This window comes from Nymphaea colorata, chromosome 1 (genome assembly GCF_008831285.2).
Source record: "Nymphaea colorata isolate Beijing-Zhang1983 chromosome 1, ASM883128v2, whole genome shotgun sequence".
Taxonomy (NCBI): Eukaryota; Viridiplantae; Streptophyta; class Magnoliopsida; order Nymphaeales; family Nymphaeaceae; genus Nymphaea; species Nymphaea colorata.
In genome coordinates this window covers 22,062,463-22,077,916 of record NC_045138.2, presented here as the reverse complement: position 1 = coordinate 22,077,916, position 15,454 = coordinate 22,062,463, and the positions used below count along the sequence as shown (strand labels likewise).

The 15,454-nt window shown below is 40.8% G+C and overlaps 2 protein-coding genes across 3 annotated transcripts in view; one reads left to right on the top strand and one right to left on the bottom strand.

The window, feature by feature from the left end:
- LOC116246470 (stromal processing peptidase, chloroplastic) overlaps positions 1-4,073 on the top strand; it is a 75,203-nt gene extending 71,130 nt beyond the window's left edge. For both annotated transcript variants that reach the window (XM_031618363.2, XM_031618362.2), the window contains exon 25: positions 3,706-4,073. The gene's annotated coding sequence lies outside the window, so the exon portion shown is untranslated. The remainder of the gene's footprint in view (positions 1-3,705) is intronic.
- A 4,233-nt stretch (positions 4,074-8,306) lies between these two features.
- LOC116246471 (uncharacterized protein At1g76660) lies at positions 8,307-11,932 on the bottom strand. The gene is made up of 3 exons (XM_031618364.2): positions 11,580-11,932; positions 9,013-10,258; positions 8,307-8,902 (listed from the first exon to the last, which is right to left on the bottom strand). The coding sequence occupies exons 1-3, from the start codon at positions 11,688-11,690 to the stop codon at positions 8,706-8,708; spliced, it is 1,554 nt and encodes a 517-aa protein (XP_031474224.1). The 5' UTR covers positions 11,691-11,932; the 3' UTR covers positions 8,307-8,705.
- Positions 11,933-15,454: the final 3,522 nt, after the last annotated feature.

Here is a 15,454-nt window from a genome sequence, read left to right as displayed (position 1 = left end):
AGACTGTTTTTACTGATTCTCCAGAGCAGCCTAAGACTCAGCATCCTGTTTCCTCCAGTGAGTTACGTGCAGATGATATTATCTCTCAGTTGAGACACTTGATTGGAGATAGACCTCAACAAGCTCCTGATCCGACCACCTCTACTATCACTACTGCTGCCAGTGCATCTTCATCTGGTATGTATTCTGACACTACAGATTGGCTCATTGATTCGGGTGCATCGACACATCTCTGTGGAGACAAGGCACAGTTTACTTCTTATGTCCCTACTCCACCTGGTCGCTCGGTTATTCTAGCAGATGGCAAATATTCTCCCGTTGTTGGACTTGGAGAGGTCCAACTTACTTCATCATTACCATTGCAACATGTTCTTCATGCACCAGAATTCCCACATAGCCTACTATCTATCAGTCAGATTACCAGAGATTTAAACTGTCGTGCGATATTTGACTCCTCTTCTCTTGTGTTTCAGGATATACTGACGGGCAGGGTGATTGGCAGTGGCCGTGAACAGGGAGGTCTTTACAGGCTAGTGCATCCCTTTCCCTTTGCTGGGTCTACCTCTGCAGGGTCGTCCTCATCCTCGGCTTATACTTGGCATTTACGTTTTGGACATCTCCCGTTTCAGAAACTGCTGCATGTTTTTCCTCAGCTGTCTCCTAAGTCTTCTTTTCAATGCGAGTCTTGTCAGTTGGGCAAACACCATCGGTCATCCTTTCCTCCGCGGCCCAGTCGAAGTAGCCATTCTGTGTTTGAGTTACTTCATTTTGATGTTTGGGGTCCGAGTCGTACACCTGCTCTTCAAGGTCATCGATATTATCTTGTTGCTGTCGATGACTATAGTCGTGTTAGTTGGGTTTTTCTTATGAAGCATAAATCTGAAGTGGGTCATGTAATCAAAAATTTTATCAATGAAATTCTGACTCAGTTTGATACTTGTGTCAAAATTGTGCGCTCTGACAATGCTCTTGAGTTCTGTGCTTCCTCTTTGGAACAATTTTTCAGGGATAAGGGTATCATCCACCAAACTTCTTGTGCCTATACCTCCCAACAAAATGGGGTTGCTGAACGGAAACACCGTCATATTCTTGATGTTGCCAGAACCATTATCATACATAGCCATGTTCCCCATTCTTACTGGGGCGATGCTGTTCTCACAGCATGCTATCTTATTAATCGTATGCCGTCATCTGTGTTGGGAGACCTTATTCCTATCTCTGTCCTCTTTCCTGACAGAGACTTGTTTTCTGTTCCACCTCGTGTTTTTGGATGTGTTGCCTTTGTTCAGTTGCTTGGTCCTGGGCGAGATAAGTTGTCTCCTCGGGCCATCAAAACGATCTTTGTTGGTTATTCCCGCACTCAAAAGGGATATCGATGTTATGATCCTTCTACTCGTCGGTATTATGTGAGTGCTGATGTTACATTTTTTGAATCAACCTCTTTCTTCTCCCCAAATGGAACTCAATTAAGGGCGCCTGAATTAAATGATGAAGTCCAATTTCCTCTACCTCTCATGAGTTGTCCAAACCCAGTTGATCCACGTTTTGGGGCTGTCTACCAACGTCGTACTAAGCCTGCTGCGCCTGTTCAATGTGCACCTGTGCCTTCACCCAGCACGCCCAAGGTAATTCCTGACACAAACTCAACTGACAATGTTTTATGTAATGATGACATAGGAGTATGTCACGAGCATGTTCCTGCTCCTAATGAACTTGATATGCCCATTGCTCAAAGGAAAGGCAAACGCAGTTGCACTTTGCATCCTATCTCTGGTCATTTATCCATGGATAGACTCACCCCTATGTACCGACAGTTTGTCAAGGGGCTGTCGGCTATTGCTCTTCCACAGAATCCCATGGATGCTCTCTCTGATCCCAAATGGGCAGCAGCTATGCAAGAAGAGATGGATGCTCTTCAGTCTAGAGGCACCTGGACACTTGTTACTCCTTCAGCTGATGCAGCCATTGTTGGTTGCAGATGGGTCTTTACTATCAAATACCGAGCAGATGTCAGTATTGACAGATATAAGGCTCGTCTGGTTGCAAAAGGCTATACCCAAACTTATGGGGTTGATTATTATGATACCTTCTCTCCTGTGGCACGACATGCTTCCTTACGGATTCTCCTTGCTGTGGCTGTCAGCAAGAATTGGTCCCTCTCACAGCTTGATGTCAAAAATGCCTTTCTCTATGGTGACTTACATGAAGAAGTGTATATGCAGCAACCACCAGGGTTTGTTGCTGAGGGGGAGTGTCAGAAAGTGTGCAGATTGAGAAAGGCGATTTATGGTCTGAAACAGAGTCCTCGAGCTTGGTTTCAGAAATTGTCAGAGAATATTGAGAATGAGGGCTTCAGACGTTCTTCGGCCGACCATTCCCTCTTTGTCAAGAAGACTTCTACAGGTACGGTGATAGTTCTTGTCTATGTTGATGATATCATTGTTACAGGGGATTTCCAACATCAAGGATGTCCTTGGACAACACTTTGTCACCAAGGACCTTGGTGAACTACGTTATTTCCTTGGTATTGAGTTTGCCAGAAATCAAAAGGGACTTATCATGTGCCAGAGGAAATACGTTACTGATGTTTTGCAAGAGACAGGGATGCTGGGGTGTCGGCCTGCATCCACACCTATGGATATCAATACCCGCTTGTATGATGATGATACTGAAGATGTTGATGCGAGACAGTATAGAGGGATTGTTGGGAAGCTCCTATACATCACTGTTACTCGACCTGACATTGCCTATGCTGTTAGCAGAGTGAGTCAATTTATGGATAAGCCCAAGAAAGTTCATTGGGATGCTGCTATGATGATTCTTAGGTATCTAAAGAATTCACCAGGAACGGGACTCTTCTTTCAGAATGGTACCTCACTCACTATATCTGTGTATGTTGATGCCGACTATGCAGGATGCCCCTCAGACAGAAAATCCACTACTGGATTTTGTGTGTTTATTGGATCCAACTTGGTTACATGGAAGAGTAAGAAGCAAACTGTGGTTGCCAGATCAAGTGCAGAATCTGAGTATAGAGCTATGGCTCAGGGTACTGCTGAAGTTATGTGGGTTAGATCCCTGATGTTGGATCTTACTGTCGAAGTGCCTCTTCTTATGCAACTGTTATGTGATAACAAAGCTGCACTGTTTATTGCTAATAATCCGGCTTTTCATGAAAGAACCAAGCATGTTGAAGTAGATTGTCACTATACTAGAGACATGATTCAAAAGGGGTTTGTAAGTACCTCACACATTTCAACTACAGGGCAAACGGCTGATATCTTTACTAAGGCTCTTGCAAGGGGACCATTCCAAAGCTGCTGTTCCAAGTTGAGCCTATTTGACATATACGCTCCAACTTGAGGGGGAGTGTTAAGATGTGTTTATATTCAGTTTTAGGTTTAAGAGGGTACTTTTGTAATAACTTCTCTCTCTCCTCTAGTCTATATAAAGAGGAGTTAGGGCAGATTTCGAGGTCAATCAAAGATTATTCTTTCTAATCTTATCAATGATGAAATGGCAACTAAATTCGAAATTCAAACTATATCTCAACGAATCATGATAAACACATTAAAGGAGTGTGACTAAGCAAACAAGTGCATTTCTGATTTCTTTTAGTGGCAAACTAGGAGCATATCTGAAGTATTTCCTATCTATTTTTGGCCGTGAAAGAATCTAACTTAGTATGTTTACTTTGTTATGCAGGAACCTGAGGCAACGTCCATGGTTCATAGTCTTTTGGATGCTTGATCAATGGACTATGCCCTGTCTCACTTTTTCAGTAGACCAAAAGCATGTCAAATATTATATCAGTTGATATAACACCATTAAGATTTGGCTCTGGTGATGGTCATATTCATTTTATTATGCACCAAGGGCCGGATTTGTGTCAGAGAGCGATGCATGTGGCTGCAGTTATATTGAGAATCGGAGTACATCTGGAATTACTGCGATGAGCTTGCCTCAGTGTATTTTTTCTTCTACTCAATGGAATAAATGTATACCAAGAAAAACATGATTTTTGTATTCAATGCCATATTTCTTGTTTGAATAAATCATATATCTTTTCCTTATTTAGGTTTATGTGGAACTTAAACAAGTGGTGAAAACTTAAAGGACAAGCCTTTTCTTTGGCCTTGAATATGTAAATGAGCTGCCTTGCGCAGGGCGTACATATTTCTGCTGTTTTTGGACTATATTTCTTGCCTCTCCCCTTTCCTAACTGCATCTTCCTGAAGGTCCTCTATCAACCTGTTTTTGGAACAGTGTACTACTCATTAAGAGTGAGACCATGGGGAAGAAGCTTAAGCATCAGCTCTCGTATTTTTGTTAGGAATTTCTTTTTCAGAACTCCTTGGACCAGGAAACCTAATCCTGATGGATTATGTTTGTGCTGATCGCTGGTCTTATTAACATCTTGCCTTGATTACTTTAAATTTTCATTCAGACGAGCTGTGAGCTCATCAGAAGCGAGGTTTATGGACTGGTGAAAGCTTTCTGATTCCTGAAATCAAGATGCTAAATAAATTGTTGCTAATGGTGGACTGCGGACGGGACTACCCCTCATTCATTCACCAGACATAAACACCTTACCTAGTTCATGGTCATTCTGTACCTGGTTTCATGCGTCTGCGCTCGAAGGCATTATGTTCATGTTTCCATCTCTGTTCTAAATTCCGACATTACTTTCAGGAACTCCAAGTGATTCTATTTGCAAGTTGTTACCAGTTATGAGGCTTGGTGAATAAATTCTGCAGTGGTCTCCAAACGAGTTGATATCCATATCTACTGTAGAAAGATATTGAAGCATTTTACAGGGTGATAGATAAGAAGAATATTCTGTGATTGCAACACATTGCAATTATATCTAGCGTTTGATTGACGAATCTAAGAATATCTACACTAACATTATAATTTCTGGAATAAAAACATAATGAAACATAAATTCTAATAATGTGTTTACAATATCCTTGTCAAAAAAAGCCCTTTTAGAGGGATAGAATGTTTTGGTGTGATAATGATGAAAGTTGGCTCTTCGAGGACCAAGGAAAGGCCATGTCTTTGCATCTGTAAAGCTTGTCGACCTCTGAGGTGCATCTCTAATCGTTGCCTTTTCAGTACCTTCCATAATATTATATTTTTTTGGGGTCTTAGCCCAGTCTTTTAAACTGTAAGCTTTTTTCAGCTTAGAAGCTTTGAGCCAACCTACATATTAGATTACTCATTTTGGATACTGCACTCTACCACTTTAAGACATAGAAGCATAACATTCACAGGAATTGAAATAAATACATACATCCTTTGCAAATGCCCTTATTTCAACCAGCTAGGTTATGCCCCTTGAGGTGACAAGATGAGTTAAGGTTGTCTTTCTAGAATAAATATGTTAGATGCCCTTTTTGTTTGTTTTGCAAGTCCCTTCTCCATAATGAGCAATCGAGGTCTCGGTTTAAGATTTGAGTATGCAAAATTTTAGAAACTTAAACATGCCAGCGGCATTTTTTCTTTTTTTGTTGACAAATAATGTTTGCTATGCCAAGTACATACATATGCAATTTATCATTGATATCTTCTAGGACAATTTTGAACACGCACCAAAACAATAAAGAAACACAATTGACCTTTTTAACGTGGTTAAAAATGCACCTACACTTTGCATCATAGTGAAAAGAAAAAGGTAGCCTTCTGTCAAGTAACCCCACATTATTACTAACTTAAGTGGGGTTGATGATGTGTCAAGAAGATTGGATTACCTTCATAAGGACAAATCTCGAGTTTGGTAGCTTGCATTAACTGATTTAGCTATGCCTAGTAATATTAATACATGATTAATTATCCAAATTAGTGCAGTTTTTTAATTAATATCTAAAACAGCTACCTGAATGTCGTTTTCTTCATTCTAGATGTGTTAACAAAGGTACGTACGTGTTTCATGCCACTTTTAGCTGGCAAAGTGGTATCCTTTTGCTGATGTAAATAGTGAATTTGGCAAAAACAATTTTACCGATCCTTCTGATTAACAATGCAAACTCAGATGTGTGTTTAACAAAATCGCAAAGTTAGGTGTGTTTTTTAGTACCACAATCAACTTTCTGTCCGCTTTTCATTTATTTCTTGTATGGACGAGGAATCTCAGGTCCGGACCACCTCATGGGCTCGGTTCTTGAGAGTAAACCTGGTGAGCTCTGACTAACCTGGCTTCCTAGTAGAATACTATGCTTAAGCTTTCATAGGGGTGAAACTAACGATTCGAAAACTCAAACGAATTTTTCACCTTCTCTGCCACCCTTGATTCGAAATGGCACATAATTATGTGAAAGCATTTGGGTGTGAGCTTAGCCAAGCGTTGGCTCGAGCCTTAGAAGGTCCGACTGGAGTTTGGCTAGCACCTGAATCAAGCTTCACAATTTGGCTTAAACTCAAATCTAGCCGAGCCAAGCTAGGTCTCCTACCGCAAACGTGGCACATGACCATGTGATACAGCATTAGCTGTGCACACATGCCGAGTTTGAGCACAGCTCGGTGGAGTCTTTTGACTTGGCTGAGCTTAATGAAGCTAAAGATTGTCCTAGCTGAGCTCGACTCTAGCTAAATCTAAGGAATCACCTCCGCCATGGTGACGTTCAGAAACTCAACTCCCCCTCCCTGTGGGTATAGGTCGCTCGCCGGCGACCGCAGCCGTAGCTGCCGGTGCCGAGCGGCCTGATGGGTTATCCGATGGAACTGAAGGCCAAGGGTGTGGAGTCGCATTGTCGGCCGTTGCCAAAAGACGGTGAGGGTTAGCCGATGGTACCGTTGAACATCGTCGGTCAGGTTGGCGCTGGTAATGGCATCACGGAGGTCGCACTAAAGGCAACTCGGGATCCACAGACTTTGGCTGCAGATAGATGCCCTGGTTTTTCATCGATTGGGCGGAATCAAGAGCGTTCAAGTTGAGGCATCATGGCCGAACGAGCAGTGGTGCGGCATTGCTGGGGGGCACAGCTGCGGTTACAGTTGCTGGGCGGCTAGATGGATTGGGTGGTGTCAAGAAACTAGAGGGGTATCCTTTCATCCATCCGAAGTGGCAGCAAGAATTCAATGGAAGTCTCGTTGAAGGCGATGGTGGTGGGTGCCGGTAATGGTACTGGAGAGGCAGCTCGCGGTCTGCAGGCGTTAAGTGTAGATGGTAGGTGCACGAAAAGTGCGGCGTTTTGTGAGACGCAACGCGCTAGTGAATTAAATAATGGAGAGGGATCACCAGGAGTCCGGAAGATGCAGTTATGGGCGTCGGGGATGAAGCTAGGGTGATTTGAACAGATTAATGGAACGGGTGCTAGGACTGGTGAGAAAAGAAGGTTGGGAAGACGAACCTCAAATCTAGTTCAAAATTTGGTGGAGAAGGTCGGAGCGGGCTGCTACCCATGGGCAGTGCCGCAGTGGTGGTGGTAGGGCATGTAATGGCCGATGACACCATCATCCTAGACCTCCAACCTAAGGAAGAAAATAGTAGAAAGTGACATTTATTCCTAGACAGGCAGACAGGCAAATGATTAAAGGCAAAAAATTCAGCTTGAGATAGGCTAGACCATCTTTTATCTTCAATTCTTTAAAAAGGTTGTGGCCCGAGACACCTAATTTGAGCTTCGACTCGGTTCGAAAGGAAACCTTTCTGATTATAGTTTGAAGCGATGATTGCCTACATAATAGGTCCGAGCAGAAAGAGTGGCAGGGCGCCTCCTAGTTACAACTTACAAGTAGATGAATTCCTAGAAAACCACAGAAGTTGGTGGTTTCTAACACTTAGAATCTAAGCTCACACTAATGGGTAGAAAATGTACATTGCTCAGAATGCCCACTCGTATAACAATTCTGTCAAAGCAAACCATGTTTCAACTAGTGCAATTTGCCCACCAACTATTTTCCAGAGCCTTAAAGACCCTTCAGAAAGCTTAAGAAACTTAAAATAATTCTTCTCCACGAGCGGCAATAGAGAAGCCAGCAATAGTTGTCAGAAGAAACTCCTGGAAACAGGCATTTCTTTTTGTGAACTAAACCAAGTGATTCAAATGCAAGTTCCAACCAGACAAGATTTAGCAGACATTTTGACAAAAGTGACCATCATGAGTGGTACCACACTACCTACAATTTGAGCTTAAGAAGATCAACAGACAGGTGAAATTTGCTCATTTGAGCTATCATAAGTGACATATGCTGGTATTTCCAGAATTGTGATGGAATTCACCGTGTTTGTTGATGGATCCCAAGGCAATACTCCACATATGGATTCATGCAGTTGAAGCTCAGCACAGCATAATGTCAACAAGTACATGATAAATCCACAGAATTCAATAGCAGATCAAACACTTACAAGTGCACAAGTAAGCCATTAATTTAGCGGCTATCTCATTTTACAAGGGCACGCGTGACTACTGCTCCATAACATCCTAATGCTGAAGTAAGCATGCCGTGGCAACTGACATTTTCTACTACCAGTCTGTATCAAGATAGCACATAACATTATCAACAGAAAAACCAAAGCGTAAAGGAACAGGTGAAATGCACCTAAGCCTAGCATGCAGATCAGTTGCTGCTACAGGAGTTGAAAAAGGTTAGACCACTGCATCACTTTGACATAATTTCATACATATTCTTACCCTGAACCTGAAAATAAAGTAACCTGCTAATTAGTATAACCATTCAGAAATACTGGTTAGTAGATAGCATTATGTCAGGCCATCTCTTCCATCTTCAGCTCTTCCAGCTTTATGTTCAGTTCCTCCTTCTGGACCTGACAAAACTGCCTGACATCCTTTACTAACATCCAAATCCTCTTCCGGAGGTATTTCTTGTCCAAGCATAGCAGGGTTACTTGAACTGCTGGATGGAAACAGGTCTCCTGTCTGCTCACGTGACCCAGCATCTAGGACAAAGGCAGAAATCAAGGGTTAGCAACATAACAGTTCACATCTATATGTCCTGAACTTCTAACAAGGTCCTGATGGTACCTGCATGGTCAGAAAAAATACTAACCTGCACATGGATCAGTACCAGAAGTATTCTGCATCACATGCTTAATACCACCTTCATTTTGATCTATTGAAGATTTTGAAACTTCAGCATCCAACGAATTTGGACTTTTCACCTGCATCCTTTCCCCTTCCATCTTCATGTCAGAGAGTGCAGAATCTTTAGTATATGGAATAGTAGTTGCAAATGGTATAATTGTGAAGGAGTCCTCGATTACATCTGAAGGTTCTACATAATGAGGAGCAGTAATAATTTCATCTGCACTGAATCCAAAGGAGACTCTATATGCTTCAATCTCCTCAGCATCTGATTTGCGTGCTTTGCTGTGCCTATGGTGTGTGTTGCCAACATTAGAGTATGCATCTGCCTCCCTTGAAAGACTTAACCTCCCACCACAGTGAGGATAGGATGAGCTCGGTTGTTGTGCCTGGTCGAGATAAAATTGTGCTGATGCAGCAGGGCAAAAGAAACTAGATTCCTGAGAAGGGCTGAAATTCCTAGAAGTTGTGATGTTGTTGCCAAACAGCTTTGAGGGCTTGTTTCTGGGAAGGAACATCTCTTGGGAAGATATTAAGGCGCTCCACTGGGGAGGGAACTCCTGTTCAGGGTAGGGAGAAGACAGCCCAGCAGTGGATTGTCCTGACTTTGGTGAAACAAGGCGGCTGGCAGGACTTCCAGGATAAAGTTGGTAGGCTGCTTGAAGATCACTGGCAGAAACATAGCCAGAGGTTTCATATGGAAGATTCACACAGTCTTCCTTTCTTGCACCTTTTAGTTCAAGGGATGACAAGAGCAACCGTGCAAAGGGCACATCAGGAGATGAAGGAGTGGTAAGGTGAGCCAATTCTGGTGGAGGGGTAAGTGGAGCAGTAGAAGGTTCTGTAGTGAATGTAGAGAAAACAGGAGGAGACACTAGTTGAGTCTCATGTGCATATGGGCCTGTTGTAAACATGGTGGATGAAGGTCCATCAAGAGAACTCATGTTTGCTGACAGAGACAGGAAACAGCTTGGTGACTGAGCAGTTGATGGGAGTGCAGAATTAGTGAAAGACGCTGGAGAAGATGGTGGGGCAAGAAGAGAGGGCACCAGCGCTGTAGATTGAGCAGAGATGCCTCCAGATTGAGGCCCATTCGAGTGGTTTCCAGGTATGCTTACATCTGGAATGCGAGATGCTGGAACTACGCGCTTTCCCCCTTTTTGTGAGCGAAAACAAGAGAACCCACTCCAGAAATAGCGCCATCTCCTTCGCTGCCAAGAAAGAGAAAAGACGAATAGGTTCCATTAATACCTTACAATATAAACACTGGTGAAAACCACCATTCATGAATAGCATCACAAAAATAAATCTGCACTCATTATGAAAAGAAAGATCTGGAACTGAAGAAAGCCCCTTTTGCCGATAAATAACAGTGGGGGCAATTCACAGCAAAGGGCTAAGCCCAATTTACTAAAGTATATGTTGGATCTTGATGAATTACCCAACATGGAGTCCAAGGTAACCCAATAATATATAGAATTGGATTTTTCTATCTTTTTCTATTTGGAAGATATGGATGGCTGGTCGAGTTCCCTCTAATGTTGATCAAGTGAGCTAAGTCCGAACTGGTTTTGAAGGCTATTTCTTAAAACTGAACGTCAACCGAGCATCTTAACGAGAATCCAATGGAAAAGAAGGCACTGGATCAACAATCAAGTTGCTAATCTGCAGTAGATTCAGACCAGGACAGGGCCAACATGGCCCCACCGTGACTTGCAAGGGAACATTCAGCTGGAATTCCTATTTATTTCAATTAACATGCATCGTATCTGAAACTAGAAGCAACGTAATGGAATTAGAAGTTTGATGAAATTGCAAAAGGAAAGCAAAAAAAATATCATTTTTCAATCTTCACGAACACAGCCGCATTCAGAGAATCAGATGATTTTGAAGTCATTTGTTGCAACAAGTCGCTGGATCTGGACTTCTGTGACATGGCTAACATAGTCCCTTTTACATCGAACGCAAGAGATTTGATTGGAATTCCAATTTTACTTCTCGTTGATTGCATTATCGCATCATCTGAACAGAAAATGTTCTCGGCGATCAAACCATCATCCCTAACCAAAGGAATGCCTCGCAGAAGAGCATGCTCAATAGATGATCAAGAAGAAAGCTGGGATCACGGAAATGCGGCAGTCCAACACGTCATCTACACATTTGACTACGCAAACCAATGTTCCTCAAACTCCAATCTAATGTAATATGCTACCAGAAACAATGCAAGCACTCTACGTGAAATCAAACCTAGCATCTCATAAACCCTAACGGTACTCAGGTCCAGTCCGCATTCCCCACAAACCCAAGTGACCTTCGCGAGATTGCTGCATAAAAAATGGGGAAAACAGAAGGAAATGAGACGAAACCCTCAAAATCTCTTCATCCCACCCACAAGTCAAATCAGGAAACAGTGGATCTACGGACTAAGCTGCCCAATGGCAAGGCAGACAAACCACAAAGACAGAGACGGAGGAAATACGAGCCAAGATAAGAAAGACCAAGAAGAGAAAACGGAGGCGAAGGAGGGATTACCCGTTGCTGGGGAGGGAATCTCGTCTCAGCTGACGCGAAGGCGGTCGCAGCAGCGCTGATCGAGGCCGCCCCACCATTCCTGGTGCCCGTTCCGCCTCCATTGCTGGCCATTTCTTCCTCCTCTCCTTCTTCTTCACCTCACGATTGCAGAATCTTGTTGCTCGAGCTTCTTTTCTCGCATTTCTTGACCAAAAAGCGGGTGCCAGTGCTGGCTCTGCCCACCTGAGAGAGTAAAGGGGGAGAAAGCAAAGGAGAGAGAAAAAGGAAGCGGAGAGAGAAACTGTTATTTAAAGTTGGGGGAACAGTAGGAGCAGGGGAGGAAGAGGGTGGTGCTTAATTATTGACTAAGCAACGAGCACGAGCGCATGGACAGATGCGTCCACACTCAAGCCATTAGAAATTCTCTTAAAAAAAGAAAGAAGCCTCCCAAGTTGATCGTGACTGACGCCATTATCAATGAGTTTCACACCATGATGTGATTCCCAGTTCCAACTGTTCTTTGTTCAATGAAGGTGTAAATGAAAGAACCACACAATGATGAGTCCCAATTAATACTGAGGCCTTATGGGGATCTGGGTGCAAGGTTTCTAAGTTTATTTCCTCTTCAAAGAAGATTAATTTTGTTTCTTGATGCTTGATTGTTTGTTTCTCTTGGAGAAGAAGAGAAGAAACTCGTTGAAGAGGATGTGGAGAATATCTTTTCTTTAGTTATGTTGAGTAACGAAATTGGAAAACAGGAACAAAATAATACTATTTTGTCATAATAGAGTGAGACAAAAAGTTGCACAAGTAATTGACAGCAAGTGACCACAGGATCGCTGTTCGCTCGGCCGGGCGTCCCATGTGAAGCCTTCCGCAAATGCTAAGAGTTTAATGCTCAAGGTGTAACATCGGATATGGGTGTCGCTTGAAGTGACCAAAATGGGTTTGAATGCATTAAAAGGGAAAGACCCACTTAAGGGTAAAAATGAAAATAAGATTTTTTTTTTTTAATCCTTCGGTGGCATTATTAGGTCCAGTTTCTACACCTTATTTGTGTGTGTGTGTGTGTGTGCCCGTCCACCTCACTCACACACATATTTAGTAAACAAAAAAAAACTTAAAAAATAGGGAAAAGTCCACGTCTTTGGATATTTAAAAGTTCGGATTGATAATGATTTGAGTGTAAATGTAACATCCCCGTAGATTCTGAAAAAAAAAAGCTTAAAAATCAAAGTGTGTGGCACAATATGCCATCATAGTTGGCTGATTCACCAAGTCCGCTTGCGAATCAGTTAGATTGCTAAAAAACCTGACCATGGGTGAAGGTTGGTCTGGCTCACCCCTGACTCGGCTCAACTCGTCCTTGACTTGGTTCGACTTGCCCTAACTCGTCCGATTCAAGTTATTTTAAAACTCCACCGAGTGCAAGTCAACTCACCAAGTCAATGAGTCAAGATCTGAGTCTGCCAACCATGTAAACTATAAATAACACCCTAAAACTTTCCCAAGCTTGACCCTCCAAGCAAGGAGAAGGAGAACTTTGGCTTTGGTTTGGGCAGTGGGATAACCTTAGGCTTACTCAAAAGTTAATATTCTTCGGACCAAGGTACTTTCTAAAGTATCTGATAATTTTGTTTTCAACATGGAAAGCAACTGTGTGCCTATTCAATGTCTTCAATAAACTCTTGTACAATGACCTCCGTAACGAAGTGTTTTGTTAGGGCTGGGCATCGGACCAGGGTACCCAACATGTACCTATTTTACCTTGATCGAGCCCAGGTTCGAGCCCCAAAAAATGGCACGAGCTGGCCTGATTCATTTTTAATATTATTTTTATTTAATAATATAATTATTAAATATATTTTATGTTTAAAAAATTTTATTTTATATTTAAAAATATTTTTATTTTAATATGACTGGGCCAGATTTCAGGTATTGAGCCAAGCTCGAACTCGATTTTCCGGTCGGGCCCGATGCCTAGGCCTAGGTTTTGTACAGTAGACGACACATGTGGACCCTTCAGCTTTAGCAGCAAGATCAAATACACTAGATGGATTTTAGGGTAGTAATAGTCATTTGCAAGGGTAAATGCACTATTTATAAAGGTAAATGCACTATTAAAAAAAAAGGGTCCTCCAAGTCATTAAAAGTAGATGCAATGAAGGCTGAAAGGATTGAGACTCCATGTGCCATGAGGATGACACAACAAAAAAAGGTTCTAGCTCGAGTTCATACTCTATCTATGATCCTCACCTCAACAAGCTTCTCTATCAATGCCTATTTATCGCGTCTAGAATTCAACACAATATTTTTTTTTTAACCATTTTCATAAACGCTACTTTTACATCCAGAACATTGTGACTATAAAAGAAAATTGTATCTTCTAAAGTGTAGGTAAGATTTTAAACATCAGAATTTTTTGGAAAATCTGCTTCCATGTTGAAAGTAGTGTATTATAATTTGTCATTTTACTTATAGTTTCATTTGCTGTCATATGTCTTTTAAGCTCTTCTAAAGAAAGAGTTTGAAACTTCAAGATCATGTAAATCTATAGATATTTAATGTGGTTTCCGTATTTAGGCCAATGGTTAATTTTTTTGGCCTTGTCAGTACATATTTTAATTTTTAGTTATTCACTAGCTAACGGTAAATTTTGGTTGATTCATCTATTCATGTTAAATCATAAGTACTATCATATTGATATTAGTGGGATGTTGATATATTTCTTTTCAATTGGATCATATTGAAATGTACCATTAAAAAAATAATTTCGTCCATAGTTTTATCAGGCATCTAATAGAAAGTTAACTCCTAAGGAATTAATTGGGTGTGACAAGAGCATTTAGAGACTCTTTTTTCCTCTATAGGATATACTAATCCTATGGTGAAGATGGTGATTGTGATATCGATCAATAACACTTCATGTTTGGCTTATGGTTTTAATTGTCGCCAACATCTTGCAACTATACACAGTATAAATTTTTTAAGGTGAAAGACAATGCTCTTGTTAGAGAAAATATTATGATAGATGTTAATGTCAATCTAATAATCAAACACTTAATATTTCCCATTATGTTTCCCGTAATATAAACACGTTCCTCTTTGAACATATGTTCTAAAAACATAATATTTTTCTTACCAAGGCAAGAACTATCTCATTACATACAAACAACATATATTGTCAAGAATGGTCCATAGCTTACGTGTTTACTATTTTTTTACATATAATATTTTTATTATCTTTAAATTTTTAGCTAATAAGAGCATCAAACAAATATAAACGTTTTTCACCACAAATGCAATCTCCTTAATGAAATTTATTTTCTTATATTTATATTTAAGTGTGATTTATTCATATTATGCTAGGTTTTCACATATACAGCTATGATATGCTAATGTCAGACCATGCTTTATTGTTATAGTTCTAAAAAATGAGACCAGCCCACTTTTTTTTTTTTAATAATTAAATTTTGGTCCACTAAGTAGTTCACAAGGGAGTTTAGACAACATGGAAGAGTACTGAAGTTGAATTGCAAAAATAAGTAAATCTTTTAATATTAAATTTTTTTATTTTTTTTATTGACAACACACGTTCCTTGGAAATTAAAAATACACTAATCTGACTTTACTATTTAGTAGAGCTACCATTGAAATTTTGTGTAGAATACTTATTTAGATAATGCAAATAATGTATTCGTACGTAGAAAGTTTTGTTATTCATGCCAAATATTCAATAATATCTTATCTCAATTACCAAAAAAGATGTATTGAACAATAATTTTACAAAAAAATTATTGATTGAGATAATGTCATCCAAAAATTCTATCTTCTAGGAACTAGACATTCCTGTTGTTTTGTAAAATACAATGGCAGAACAAGTTCCACTTTTATAT

Excerpts from the sequence above, each read along its gene's own strand:
- LOC116246471 (XM_031618364.2), bottom strand. The coding sequence starts at position 11,690 with ATGGCCAGCAATGGAGGCGGAACGGGCACCAGGAATGGTGGGGCGGCC. Across the intron at positions 10,259-11,579 it reads GATTCCCTCCCCAGCAACGG|CGAAGGAGATGGCGCTATTT; the intron begins GTAATCCCTCCT and ends CTTTCTTGGCAG. Across the intron at positions 8,903-9,012 it reads TGGTACTGATCCATGTGCAG|ATGCTGGGTCACGTGAGCAG; the intron begins GTTAGTATTTTT and ends CCTTTGTCCTAG.